Genomic DNA, 13,787 nt, shown 5'->3' on the forward strand with positions numbered 1-13,787 from the left:
GTGGTTTTGACGAATGCTGTGGGCGCATCAAACAGATTTTTGACTCAACATTTATTCCTATTCTTTCTTTGGACGCCATACAATAAAAAATACCTTATTTTATTTAACACGTTCTTCTGTCATATTTGCTAATTAGCCAATATGAAACGGTTGTGAAGTTTTTAATTTGACTCCGTATCATATATGGTATCACACGGCGATATCCAATATATATATCAACATCCACAGAAATTATCTCTTTAATTGCTTTTAAACCTGGTATTTCAAGGTATGTAAGAAATAAGATATTGCATTCGCATCCATTAGATAACATTTATTTTACAAGGAATTGTTTCAAAATGTATCCAGGTAATATTTTCTCATTATATACGTTTTCAAATAACTCACTGCGAGATTGTAATGAATTATAATACGATTTGATGAAGACTGTTTATTAATTATCATCAGTTGACAGAGGAGTTCTTACATTAAAATTAATATACTCAAATTTGCAAATGTTTACCGACTTTTCACATCAAAGTCCGTTTGGTGTTTAATACAGTCATTGCAAGACTGGTCTAAGTGTCGAACTCATCGCCACTGCCTTCCCCAATTTCATCTTCGAATTCGCCGATATAATTTTCGCCCATTTCATTTTTGCCTTCGCCGATTTCACAAACAGCAGAGTACCACTGTCCCCAGTCGATGTCGTTGAAGTGGAAACCTTGCCAGTTGACCATGTGGATGACGTGTTCAATGTCCCAATAGTTGTCCGGTTGCCGTGCAGACCAGACCCATTTGTTCATTGCGGAAGAGAGTAGCTTACCACCGTGACTCCACATATACTGTCCTTCAACCAACACGTCAGTCAAACCGATATACGCAGACTCTAAAACATTTCAGTTATTATATCATTGTTGTAGGAATCTAAAAGATATCAGTTATTATATCAATGTCATAGGCATTTAAACACATCAGTTATTATATCACTGTAATAGGTATCTAAAATATATCAGTTGTTATATCACTATTATAGGCATCTAAAACATACCAGTTATTATATCAATATCATGGGCATCTAAAACATGCCAGTTACCTTAGGCATCTAAAATATATAATTTACTCTATCACTGTCATAGGCATCTAAATCATTGCAGTTATTCTATCAATGTCATAGGCTAGTAAAACATACCAGTTATAATTTATTATATCACTGTCATGGGCATCTAAAATATTGCTGTAGCCCAGTGGTAAAGCGTTCGCCTGATGCACGGTCGGTCCAGGATCGATCTCCGTCGGTGGACCCATTGAGCTATTTCTCGTTCCAGCCAGTGCTCCACAACTGGTGTAACAAAGGCCGTGGTATGTAATATTCTGTCTGTGGGATGGTGCATATAAAAGATCCTTTACTGCTAATCGAAAAGAGTAGTCCATGAAGTAGCGACAGTGGGTTTCCTCTCTCAATATCTGTGTGGTCCTTAACCATATGTCGTATGCCATATAACCGTAAATAAAATGTGTTGAGTGCGTCGTTAAATAAAACCTAGGGTCATGTTTTACGATTGTACTATTCCAAATAAAATCCCATAGGCAAAAATGCTAACATTGTATTTAAAAACTCTATATGCAATATATCAACCAAACTATGACTCATAAATATCATTACTACAACCCACTCATTCAAAGTATTAACTGAAGAAAATGGTACCTTCCATGGCTCATTTTCGATATAACTGGATAATTTTACAACACCCTCCCTTAGATTTTCACAAAAATTCAGTACTTTTTTTTTACAGGTACCCCATACATGTTTCAAGCACAGTCACATTTATTAATAATGGCAGGACTTGTAGTATTAACTGCTCTATCAAAAGAAAAGGTGCACCTCGACCTTTGACCCAGCCGGATGTTATTTGGTTTAGTACTACCATACGAGTATGGGAATCACCTTTCGACAACTGTTATTGATGATTTGCAGTTACTCCTTTTACAGGTTGGGAACGGGATTTAGCTCAGTAGGTTGAGTTCTTGCTTGAGGTGATTGCGTCGCAAGATCGAACCTCCTCGGTGGATCCATTCAACTAACTGGATTTTTTCCTCCGTCCAACCAGTGCACCACAACTGATCAAAGGCCGTGGGACGGTGCATATAAAAGATCCCTTGCTACTAATGGAAAAAGTTGGGGGGGTTTCCTCTCTAAGACTGTCAAAATTATCAAATGTTGGACGTCCATTAGCCGATTATTAATAAAATCAATGTGCTCTGGTGGTGTCGTTAAACAACACAGACATAATAGCAAGAGTTGATATTAAATATGAATTGCCCCACATGGAGGATTAGTAACAGGAGGTCGATTAACACAAAACCCACACGCTCACAAATGTAATAGTCTGTATATATACACACCGCCTCCATGCTGATCAAGAAAGTATCTGACATTTTCCCATTCGGACTTTGTTTCCGGTTGTACGAGATATCCTCCCACTGCGGCGCAGATTGCCTGTAAATTGTTAATGTAAATACTGTTGTTAGTTCTTTCAAACACAGATAATTAAAGGTGTATTATCATAGAATTTGAAAGAAAGAAAGAAAGAAATGTTTTATTTAACGACGCACTCAACACATTTTATTTACAGTTATATGGCGTCAGACATATGGTTTAAGGACCACACAGATTTTGAGAGGAAACGCGCTGTCGCCACTATATGGGCTACTCTTTCCGATTAGCAGCAAGGGATCTTTTATTTGCGCTTCCCACAGGCAGGATAGCCCAAACCATGGCCTTTATTGAACCAGTTATGGATCACTGGTCGGTGCAAGTGGTTTACACCTAGCCAATGAGCCTTGCGGAGCACTCACTCAAGGTTTGGAGTCGGTATCTGGATTAAAAATCCCATGCCTCGACTGGGATCCGAACCCAGCACCTACCAGCCTGTAGACCGATGGCCTAACCACTACGCTACCGAGGCCGGTCAGAATTTGAAAGTAACATCATGATAGTATAAAAGAGAACATTTGGCCACAACCAAGAACAATAAGAAGGAACGTTTGTGGCTAAAGCGACGACCTGCTTCTAATGGCGCAGTCACACTATAACGTATAGCAGTAACTTATGCTGACGTATGTGAATTTTCACCAACACGCTGGGATACGTTGACATAAGTTACGGGTAGGTTTGGTATAAGTTGTATACGTTATAAGCACGCTGGTATAAGCTGGCATACGTTGTTGTACGCAGAGGCCAAAATAAATGTTTGTGCATGCACAACATTTTTGGGCGTATGCCAACGTCCTCTTCATAGGTTAGGCATACGTTAGGCATACGCTAGACATACGCTAGACATACGTTAAATACGTTAGAGGTAGGTTACTCATACGTCGAGATACGTTGGTATGAAGATGTACCGTACAGCTAACTTATTGATAACCTATATCTAACCTATATCTGACGTATCTGTAACACATATTGACGTATTCAGACGTATTAGACGTATGTCTAACGATGGAGTAACTTACTGAACGTGTTTCTACCGTACAACTAGCGTATTATTGGCGTTTTGCCAGCGTTTTGCGGTCCCTGTATATAAGGGCCTGTGAGTAGCTCTCACCATCACTTCTCCACCCGTCATCAGAGATGGAGGATCATGAGAGGCTTCGACAAGAATACCAACTAGTCGTTCTCCAACATCAGTATGACATCATCGAATTGGCACTTCACCAGATCCGTGCCAATATGATGAGAAGGAGAAGAGGTCAACGACGGGGGGTCTGGGTCAGACCATGGATCGGGAGGCGACGGCAGTTTGGTCTGTACGACCAGCTTCTGGTGTAACTCCGAAACGAGGACCAAGCATCTTTCAAGAACTTCATGCGGATGTCCCCCGAGATGTTCGATGAGCTGCTAGCCAAAGTGGGGCCCAGGATCAACAAGCAACAAACCTGGTACAGGGAGACCCTGGAGCCTGACATGAAGCTTGCCCTGACTTTGCGTCACCTTGCCTCTGGGAGCAAGTATGCCTAGATGAAGTTCGGGGTCCCTCACAACACCCAGTCACTCCTCATCCAAGAAGTCTGTCAAGCCATCATTGATAAATACATGGACGAGGTGATGATTTGCCCCACCACTCCTGATGGATGGCATGCCATTGCTGACAAGTTCTATGAAAAGTGGAACTTCCCCCATACATGTAGGGCACTTGATGGAAAACACGTTGTCTGCCGGTGTCCTCCAAAGACTGTGTCCATGTACTACAACTACAAAGGATTCTATTCCGTTGTTCTGATGGCGCTTATAGCTGCTGACTACAAATTCATCTGGGCAGATGTCGGTGGTACAGGATCAGCATCAGACATTCAGATTTACAATGACTCTGAGCTGAGGGAATGCGCTGAAGATGGTACCATAGTTTTCCCTGACCCTGATCCTCTTCCCAACGACTACCAGAATGTGCCCTACTTCTTCATCAGCGACGATGCCTTCGCCCTACGACCGACCATGATAAAGCCGTACAGCCTCCGGGGTCTGACGAATGATGAACGCATCTTCAACTAGAGGCTTTCCCGAGCCAGGAGGGTAGTAGAAAATGACTTCGGCATCCTGGCAAACCGATTCCAGGTTCTGCTGAGTACCATGTAGCATCATCACTCCACCGTCAAGGTCATCGTCAAAGCATGCATGGTCCTGCACAACCTGATGAGGACCCGGTACCCGTAACTTGCAAGACACCCACACAGTCTCTGGCAGCAACACCTCCTCCAAGAAAGGAAAGAAACAGAGGAATCTCCTCAAGCACTGGGCCAACTCCCCAGCCAGTGCAGTTCCATGGCAAGACAGGATGATCTAGATAACTTCGGCGATTTTAATATGTAATAAATATGTGATAAGATCATTTCACTGGTCATGTTGACCACCCACATTGCCTAAATATTATGACATTTCATATGTCTATTGTAATAAATAAAATATCAATTTGTCTTTTTAAAATGAACTCTTGTTTTGTTTCATTTATGATAGACACCAAATTTAAGTTTGAAAATCTTTTATTAAACTTTTATTGAAATGATCAATAATAATGGCACATCATAATCATGGTAATAATGGTAATAATTGTAATAATGGTAACAATGGTACAACATATAAAACACAGTCACTGCTCATCTCTAGGATGACACAACAATCAGTACAGTCAGTGCGTTGCTGGTGGTGATGGTGTATTCATATCACATCCTGGTTTCCCATCTCCATCCCAGGAGACAGGTTTATTAGTCCACTCAATCCTGACGTGTTTGAAAGGCTAAGGCTGCTGTCAAAGGTGGTTGGACTCTGGTTAAGTTCCTGGCCAGCCGATCTCAAAGCCGCAGACACCGAGGTGGGGTGCGCTGTTGCTGCTGTTGCTGTTGTTGTTGCTGCTGCTGCTGCTGTTGTTGTTGTTGCTGCTGCTGCTGCTGCTGTTGCTGCTGCTGCTGCTGTTGTTGCTGCTGCTGGGTTAACACAGGTAGAGGAGGAGGCATCATCTGCGGAGCAAGACGCTGCTGATACTGCATTGGTTGCTGCATGTACTGCTCCATGTATTCCTGTGTCTGTGAACCCCACACTGAAGCAGGTGGCGCATTATGTCTCCACATGTGGGGAGGTGGCTGGTAAATATCGGATGGTGATGAGACACAATACGAGGATGGTGACGAACTGGGACGTAGTGGTTCAGGCATGGCGGAGCCTCCTATGGAACGTGGGATGTAATCATCACTGTCCTCCTCCATCAACTGGGACAGCATCTTGTTGATAGCTGGTCTCGCCTTCCTGAACTTGGGCTTGGACATGGTGATCAACCTGTCACGGACGTAAGTGGCGAAGGCGGTCCGCTCGGTCCGATAGCTGAGGCTTTTGAGGATATCGCCGGACTCCAGGAGGGATTCCAGGAGAGCACCATCGTCGTCCTGAGACCGCTTGCCCTGTGAGGATGAGGGGAGGGGAGGGGTGATGTCGCCTCCTTGAGACCAACTTGCTGCTCGGCGCAGGCAGCCTCAGCAGCATCTTAGTCTCCCTCATGCGCGTCAATAGTTGCCTTCACCTGTAAAGGCAAATAATTTAATTAACTTACGGATGCTGACTTTATGTGCACCATTCCAACTCTTTGTCATTCCATACAGGTGTCACAGTAGAAACAATTTATTCATGAAGAAATTATCAAACTCTATCATGTCTATCGTATAGTGCTTAAATTCCATGGGGTGTGCGGTGAGTTTTCTATTCTTTGTCTTTACTGGATTTCTCCTTCTTTCTTGGCTTTTTTTGTATAATCTTGCCATTAAAAGAATGAAGTCCTGAAAAAGTAAAATATTTGTATACTTACACTATTGCAGGGCTCAGGACGGTGTCGGATGACGGATTTTAGCAATCCGAACTTTGCCATGATCCACTCCTCCCTCTTAGTGAGCTCAGGAGCACCACCCCCACTCTTCTTCTTGTCAAGGCATGTGTGGTTGTCTCTGAGTGACTTAAACCATCCCCTGAGGAATTCTAAAGTCTTGTCCATCCGCTGTGCCTGGTCCTCCCATATCTTGCCCTTCTCTCATGTAGTCCGTCATCTTCAGGTTCCAGAGGACAGGATTGTCTTGGAGGAACTCAAGCATGAGCTCCTCATCTTGCACTGACAGGGAGAAAGCAGTCTCCTTGGCCCTACTCTTCTTCTTCTTCTTGGTCTTGACATGAGGCTGGCGGGAGGAGGTGGAAGCAACTGATGCAGCAACTGAGTCAACAGAAGGGGCACGGGAGGCACGGGAACCATCACCGGAAGATGGAGATAGAGAGCGTGGTGACTGCGAACGGCCGGCTTGGGGCACAACAGGGAGATCATGAGCAGGTGGATCGGCGGATGTTGGTGTAGATGTGTTCTTCTTGCCTCTACCTCGGCCCCTGGCAGACTTCTTGGTTGCTGTGTTCTTCGTTTTCTTGGGTCCCATGTTGATGTTGATAGCTCTACTGTATGAATGCGGTACTGTAAAGATCGGCGCCGTATACGTCACGTGATCGTCGGCAAAACGCGGACCGCTCTGCGCATAGGTTTCTTATACGTTACTCAAACGTTGGGCATAAGTCGAGAAGGTTGGCCATATGCTGGCCATACGCTGTGATACGCTGTCATAAGTTATATATAAGTTGGTGATAAGTTACTAATAGGTTAGACATACGTTATGCATACGCCCAATTTATTCATGCTGTAAAATTTTCGATGCTTTTTTGGGCGTATGCCGATGTGTTGACATTATTTCATGATTTTTCATACGCTTGATATAATTTTCTCTAAAACGTCATAGTGTGCCAGCACTATAACTACTGAGTTTATGGAGACACAAAAACTACCAGTCTAAGTTTCAAGAGGCATTGGAAAAATGAAAGCGGGAGGACGAGGAGGAGAAAAAGATGAAGAAGAAGAAAGTACCATATTTTTGCTATTTCTATTAAAAAATAAAACTGTGTGGATTGTATTGCGTAACGTTACAGATAAAATGTTATATGAGACCCTAATCCTCAAAGGATTTCAATATTGGTAACATATCTGAATTCTCCAATCCGTGAACGTTACATCCTCCCAGATTTTTGCATTCCTAAATGCCCTGACACATATTTTACAATGTGTTTATTATAGTCACCCTCTAGCAATTATGTAAAAAAATATAACTGTTGTGGAAATGAGGGTAGGATCACAAAACGGGTAGATACACACAGACATTTGTGAGTCATGCAATGCTATAATACATTTTGCACCCCTAGAGATCAATATGAGCATTCGTCGCCATCCATCCCCCACCCCACCCCCATGTGGTACCAATTGGTCAAATTTTAGGTTCTGGATAATCGACTAATTTTTAAATTCAGTTATAATAAATAACATACAGTCTATTTCATGGGTTTTTTCGAATACGATTTTCACGTCAACGAGTGATGTATAATTTCACGAATTGCGAAGCTAATAATCGGCTAATGGACGTCCAACATATGGTACTTGACCATAGACTTTTTAAATGAATTTGAATAAAAATTATCTTTATTTAATTATTAAATGGACATTTATTTAATAATACTGCTGTGCAAACATACCTGACAAAGCAATCCTCCGGAAAAAACACAAAAACAAAATGAATCAAACGCCGTTAAATGTTAACTTACACTCATTGACAAGACATTGTGTCATCATTATTTAGCTTTGTATTCAATTCGTTTTAGATCGTAATTGCACTTCATCTCCCTTTTATATAGGTACAGTTGTTTAAATTACTTTTTTTTCAAATACGATCAGATGCATTGGTAATCATCAAACTTAAATACGAAGAAACGAGATAAATGGAAATAATTTAATCATGAACTTTAAAAAAAAATTAAATACGATTTCTATATTTTCTCTGTAGCTAACATACAGTGAAAATATGACTTTTCACTGCATATCACTTATGGTTAGTGTGTTTCTCCCATCCCTATCCATGCAAGACAGGCGTATTCCATGACGTCAGCCCATGCGGGATAAATCGGTCTTGAATGACCACGTGACTTCTATTGTTTGAGCTGATATTAACATTGGGTGACGTCACGTAAACGGCAAAATAACGCAAGAAATGCGTTTTATATTTCATAAAAATAAGGAAACCTGCTGTCATAATGAAATTATACTTTCATATAAACCATTTTTGGGTACGATCTTTTCAATGGTTATATTATTGTATTTTAAGATAAGAAATAAAAAATGTAAGTTTTTCACGTTTTTCCAAAATGCTTATTTTTCATCTACTCGATGGGAGAAAAATAATCCTCCATTATGTATCCATGTGAGACAGGGCTATTCCACCCTCGGGTAGATAATATGATGTCAGTGACTCGGCAAGCCTCATCCCTGTCATCAAATTATGTACCCTCGGGTGGAATAGCCCTGTCCCACATGGACACATATGAAGGATTCTTTTAATCTATATATTTCAGTGCTATGTATATAATACAGATTAATTTATCAGGCACATAATTGCTCTTCAATTCCCGAAACATGTGTGTTGGTGGGAGGGGGATGTTTGCTGGTAGTTGGGTTTGGTGTTGGGTTGTAGTTCGTAGTTGGGTTTGTTGTTAGCGTTAACTTTTTTTTTATAAAGGTCCATCTGCAAAAGACCCTATGTTACTATATCCTGGTCCTATTTTTAGTTTAGTTATATTAGACTAAGTAAGCGATCTTCATATATCAACAGGCGTGTGTGCAGAGAAGGGATGTGGTGATCGAAACCCTACACCACCATCCCCAACCCTCCGCTAAAAAAAGAAAGAAAAAAGGCAAAAAAAAAGCACAACAATATATATATATATATATATATATATATATATATATATATATATATATATATATTGCTCGGCACAGTCTAGAACCCCTGCCTAATTTCTTGCACACGTGCCTGATCACATTGTTCATACCCGTATTTCATTTATACATATTTTCGTTCATATATTCAATTAAGGTTCAAACACGCTATCTTGGGCACACACCACAGCTATCTGAGGTGTTTGTCCAGGACAGTAGGTTAGTGGTTAGTAAGAGAGAAGTCCGTGTAGTGTCCTTACACATACCCATTAAGTCGCCCTGGGTGAGAACCGATATTCGAACCCAGTACTTGCCAGCCTTATGTCTGATGGCTTAACCACTAAACCACCTAGGCTGTTTATATCCGTATTAGTACACAATATATACTTCACAAGCATGCTTACATAAGCCTTTGGTTGAGATGCTGTAATAGAAGGTTGTCCATAGCAATGACCTACAATTTCTGTAAAGCCGTTTGGACAACCATTGGCTGTACTTGTTTCAACGTCAGTTTGTTGACCTAAAAATAAATATTCCAAAATTCAAAATACGAGAATGACGATCACGCCTTTTGAAGATTCCTCTAATTTTCTGACAGTGGTTATTATTTTACTACTACTACTACTACTACTGCTGCTGCTGCTGCTGCTGCTGCTGCTACTACTACTACTACTATTACTACATGCCTCGAAATCCGGTGTTAAAAGGGCAGGCTATGATAGTCTTTAAAATCCTAGGAACTGAAGGGCACCAAGGTCAACCTGAAAGGTACAAAGGCTACTTTCATACATTTTCAAAGGGCACCAAGGCAGTTCTATTTAGGTAGTCTATTTCACCAGAAAACGTTTAACCAATTCTGTTAAATTGGACTTTTAGCAATAAATGAATGTGCTCTAGTGGTGTTGTTAAACAAAAAGAGAGAGATTAAGACATATCTGGTCTCCTTGAACAAAGACAGCTGCTGTTCCATCTCATCACAGCAGATAATGCCTAATGGATCAAAGTTCACTGGTTTCGGACCATCTGAGCAGATTCTAAGAGGATTACCCAAATGACCCATTTAATTATAGAATAAAAAACAGTGTGGAGGGAAATCCCATTCTGTCATGTGACCCTATTCACAAAAACGGAAACATTGTCAGAGGACACGTTGTTCTATTTTCTGAATTATGTTTTCAGCATTTATGGAGTATTTAAAACAATAACAGAAATATCTTAAATGGGGGTTGAGGTGGGAAGAATACTGGTATACAAAATAAACAATTCGCTTTATTATTCTGTGTACACTGTTATTACACCGTTTGTATTACAAGCTGACCAGTACTGTAGACCTACAGAGGAAATTATATCGTATTATCGTAACTCCAGTTATATCAAACATTGTCCATTTACTTTCCAAAAACAACAACACGTGCGATCTCGATAAAACAATCGAGGATTTCTCGAATATCACATGCACGTAGCAGCATCGCGTTTGTTTTCCACAGGAACAGGTGAGGGTCATTGGAAGAGGCCGTGGTACAATGTTCGTTGTTGGCTACTGCTTTAATAAGGACCGAGTATATTATTGTGTTTGATAATGTATATGAACTGATGTGAATGGGTAATAAATGGAATATTCAAGAAGAATAAAATCAGTTCATATTTATTTCAGTGCGAATAAATTAACTTGGGTGATTTTAGCTTGGGTCCGTCCGATAATAAACATATTAAAATAATTGAAAAGTTTTTGGCATTTTTTCTCCCTTTTCCTTCCGTTGGTTTTCCGATTCTTTCAGCCTTCGTTTTCTTGTAGGCATTTTTTATTTGGAAATAAGATTGAGCCGTGGAAATCTGTTTCGGCAATTCACGGGGTGGCGGGGATCGTAACTGTACGACACGTTAAAACTTTCAGCAATTTACGTTTCTTTTTTCAGCTAATTTATCATTTGTTACGTTCGATTTGTTGTTATAATACATGACCAAGAAATTGTATACAAACACAACCGAGGAACATCGAATTCGTTCATGTTTTATCGTTTTAAATAATAATAATAAAAAACATGATTCGCCAGTTAAAGAGTTAAACACATACACAAAAGGGGCACCATGGTAGATATTTAAAAGGATGCGGTTATTCATAGGCGTAAAGCAACTGGCATTGTGTAGGTATCACGACAAAGGCAGTACGACAAATGCCATGTAGCCGTCGTGAATTCCGAAGCTTGCTACTACTAGTATTACTATTACTACCACAACCACTACCACCGCTGCTCCTGCGTTATTTGCTAGAAATACTACTACTACTACTACTACTACTACTACTACTACTACTACTACTACTACTACTACTACTACTAATAATAATAATAATAATAACAATAACAGAGCCAGATGTAGGATAGTTTAAGGAGAAGAGGCGGAACATTAACAAAATGATATTTGATGTACCAGTCGTTGGTTATTTACTAGAACAGGGGTTGGGGGCGATCGAACCTCAGACAAGAGCTCTACTAGCTCGAGTAATCCGACTGTAAGAGAGGTAGACGGACATTTGGAAGGTTATACACTCTCATTACATATAACTTTCCAAATGTCCGTCTAGATCTCTTACAGTCAGGAAGGAAGGAAATGGTTTATTTAACGACGCACACAACACATTTTATTTACGGTTATATGGCATCAGACATATGGTTAAGGACCACACAGATATAGAGAGGAAACCCGTTGTCACCACTTCATGGGCTACTCTATTCGATTAGCAGCAAGAGATCTTTTATATGAACCATCCCACAGACAGGATAGTACATACCACGGCCTTAGTTACACCAGTTGTGGAGCACAGACTGGATCGAGAAATAGCCCAATAGGCCCACCGACGGGGATCGATCCTAAACCGACTGCGCATCGAGTGAGAGTCTAACCACTGGGCTACGCCCCGCCCCAAGTCCGAGTACTCGTACTAGAGCTCTACTCCTGAGTTACATCTCGTCCTGTACTCTATTCGAGGTCTGTTTTTAATTATACAGGATACACTGAAATCTTACTGTTCGTCGAAATTCAAGTATTCAGGGAACACTACGTTAAAATCTTACTATTCGACGAGATCTGGTCTGTATTCAAGTATTCAGGGAACACTACGTTAAAATCTTACTATTCGACGAGATCTGGTCTGTATTCAAGTATTCAGGAAACACTACGTTAAAAGCTTACTATTCGACGAGATCCGGTCTGTATTCAAGTATTCAGGGAACACTACGTTAAAATCTTACTATTCGACGAGATCCGGTCTGTATTCAAGTATTCAGTGAACACTACGTTAAAATCTTACTATTCGACGAGATCCGGTCTGTATTCAAGTATTCAGGGAACACTACATTAAAATCGTACTATTCGACGAGATCCAGTCTGTATTCAAGTATTCAGGGAACACTACATTAAAAGCTTACTATTCGGCGAGATCCGGTCTGTATTCAAGTATTCAGGGAACACTACGTTAAAAGCTTACTATTCGACTAGATCTCGTCTGTGTTCAAGTATTCAGGGAACACTACATCAAAATCGTACTATTCGTCGAGATCCAGTCTGTATTCAAGTATTCAGGGAACACTACATTAAAATCTTGCTATCCAATGAGATCCGGCCTGTATTCAGGGAACACTACATTAAAATCTCACTATTCGACAAGATCCAATCTGTATTCAAGTACTCAGGGAACACTACATTAAAATCTTAGTATTCGTCGAAATCCGGTCTGTATTCAAATAGACTATTTAGGGTGGGCTATATGAAAATCTTACTATTCGTGAAAATCCATTCAGTATTCAAATATTTAGGGTGGGCTATATTAAAAATTTGACCGTTCGTTGATTTCATGTTACTGATTTTGTTCTTGGGATCAAAAAGTATTTAGGGAAGGCTCACTGGTGTATCCAGATTGTTATATTTGGGGCAACCCATATTGGGTGAGGCGGAGGGGGAGGCGGGGGGGGGGGGCAACCCACACTATGTATGTATGTATGTATGATTTTATAAAATTTAATACAGATTTTTTAAAGGTCTTATTGGAGGGGGGCATGCACTCCCTACCTTCCTACGACACTAGGTAGGCTATATTCAAATCTTACCGTTCATTGATTTTAAGCTACCGGTTTGTTTCTTGAGATAGGAAATGCGTTGTGTATACTCATTCACAATCTCGGTTGCTTCGCTCACGTCAGTTTTAATTTCTATTAAAACAAAAGTTACAAACGCCAAATATAAGAGTATTTATACTATTCCATTTGTTTAATTAAATAAGATACAAAAGCTCAGATAACATCTATAGCAATATTTTTAAAATTTAATTTAATTAAATTTTAATTAATATGTTTTTATTATTATTTTAATTGATTTTAATCATTCTAAACAACATAGATGGAAGAGGAGGAGAAGAAGGAGGAGCAGAAGAAGAAAAAGAAGTAGACGAAAACGATGGTGGGGGAGAAGAAG

At 40.3% G+C, this 13,787-nt stretch overlaps 1 protein-coding gene across 1 annotated transcript; it reads right to left on the minus strand.

Annotated features, from left to right (window-relative positions):
* Nucleotides 1–415: 415 nt before the first annotated feature.
* On the minus strand, nucleotides 416–13,571 carry LOC121367696 (brevican core protein-like). Its single transcript, XM_041492023.1, has 4 exons — nucleotides 13,424–13,571; nucleotides 9,722–9,837; nucleotides 2,386–2,479; nucleotides 416–868 (listed from the first exon to the last, which is right to left on the minus strand). The coding sequence occupies exons 1-4, from the start codon at nucleotides 13,428–13,430 to the stop codon at nucleotides 558–560; spliced, it is 528 nt and encodes a 175-aa protein (XP_041347957.1). The 5' UTR covers nucleotides 13,431–13,571; the 3' UTR covers nucleotides 416–557.
* Nucleotides 13,572–13,787: the final 216 nt, after the last annotated feature.

The sequence above is a fragment of the Gigantopelta aegis genome, chromosome 3, assembly GCF_016097555.1.
Source record: "Gigantopelta aegis isolate Gae_Host chromosome 3, Gae_host_genome, whole genome shotgun sequence".
NCBI lineage: Eukaryota > Metazoa > Mollusca > Gastropoda > Neomphalida > Peltospiridae > Gigantopelta > Gigantopelta aegis.

Bases quoted from the DNA above. Each gene is read 5' to 3' on its own strand.
- LOC121367696 (XM_041492023.1), bottom strand. The intron at 2,480-9,721 runs GTAAGCATGCTT...AACAATTTACAG, and splicing joins CATCTCAACCAAAGGCTTAT to GCAATCTGCGCCGCAGTGGG. The intron at 869-2,385 runs GTGTGTATATAT...GAAATGTTTTAG, and splicing joins TCTTGATCAGCATGGAGGCG to AGTCTGCGTATATCGGTTTG.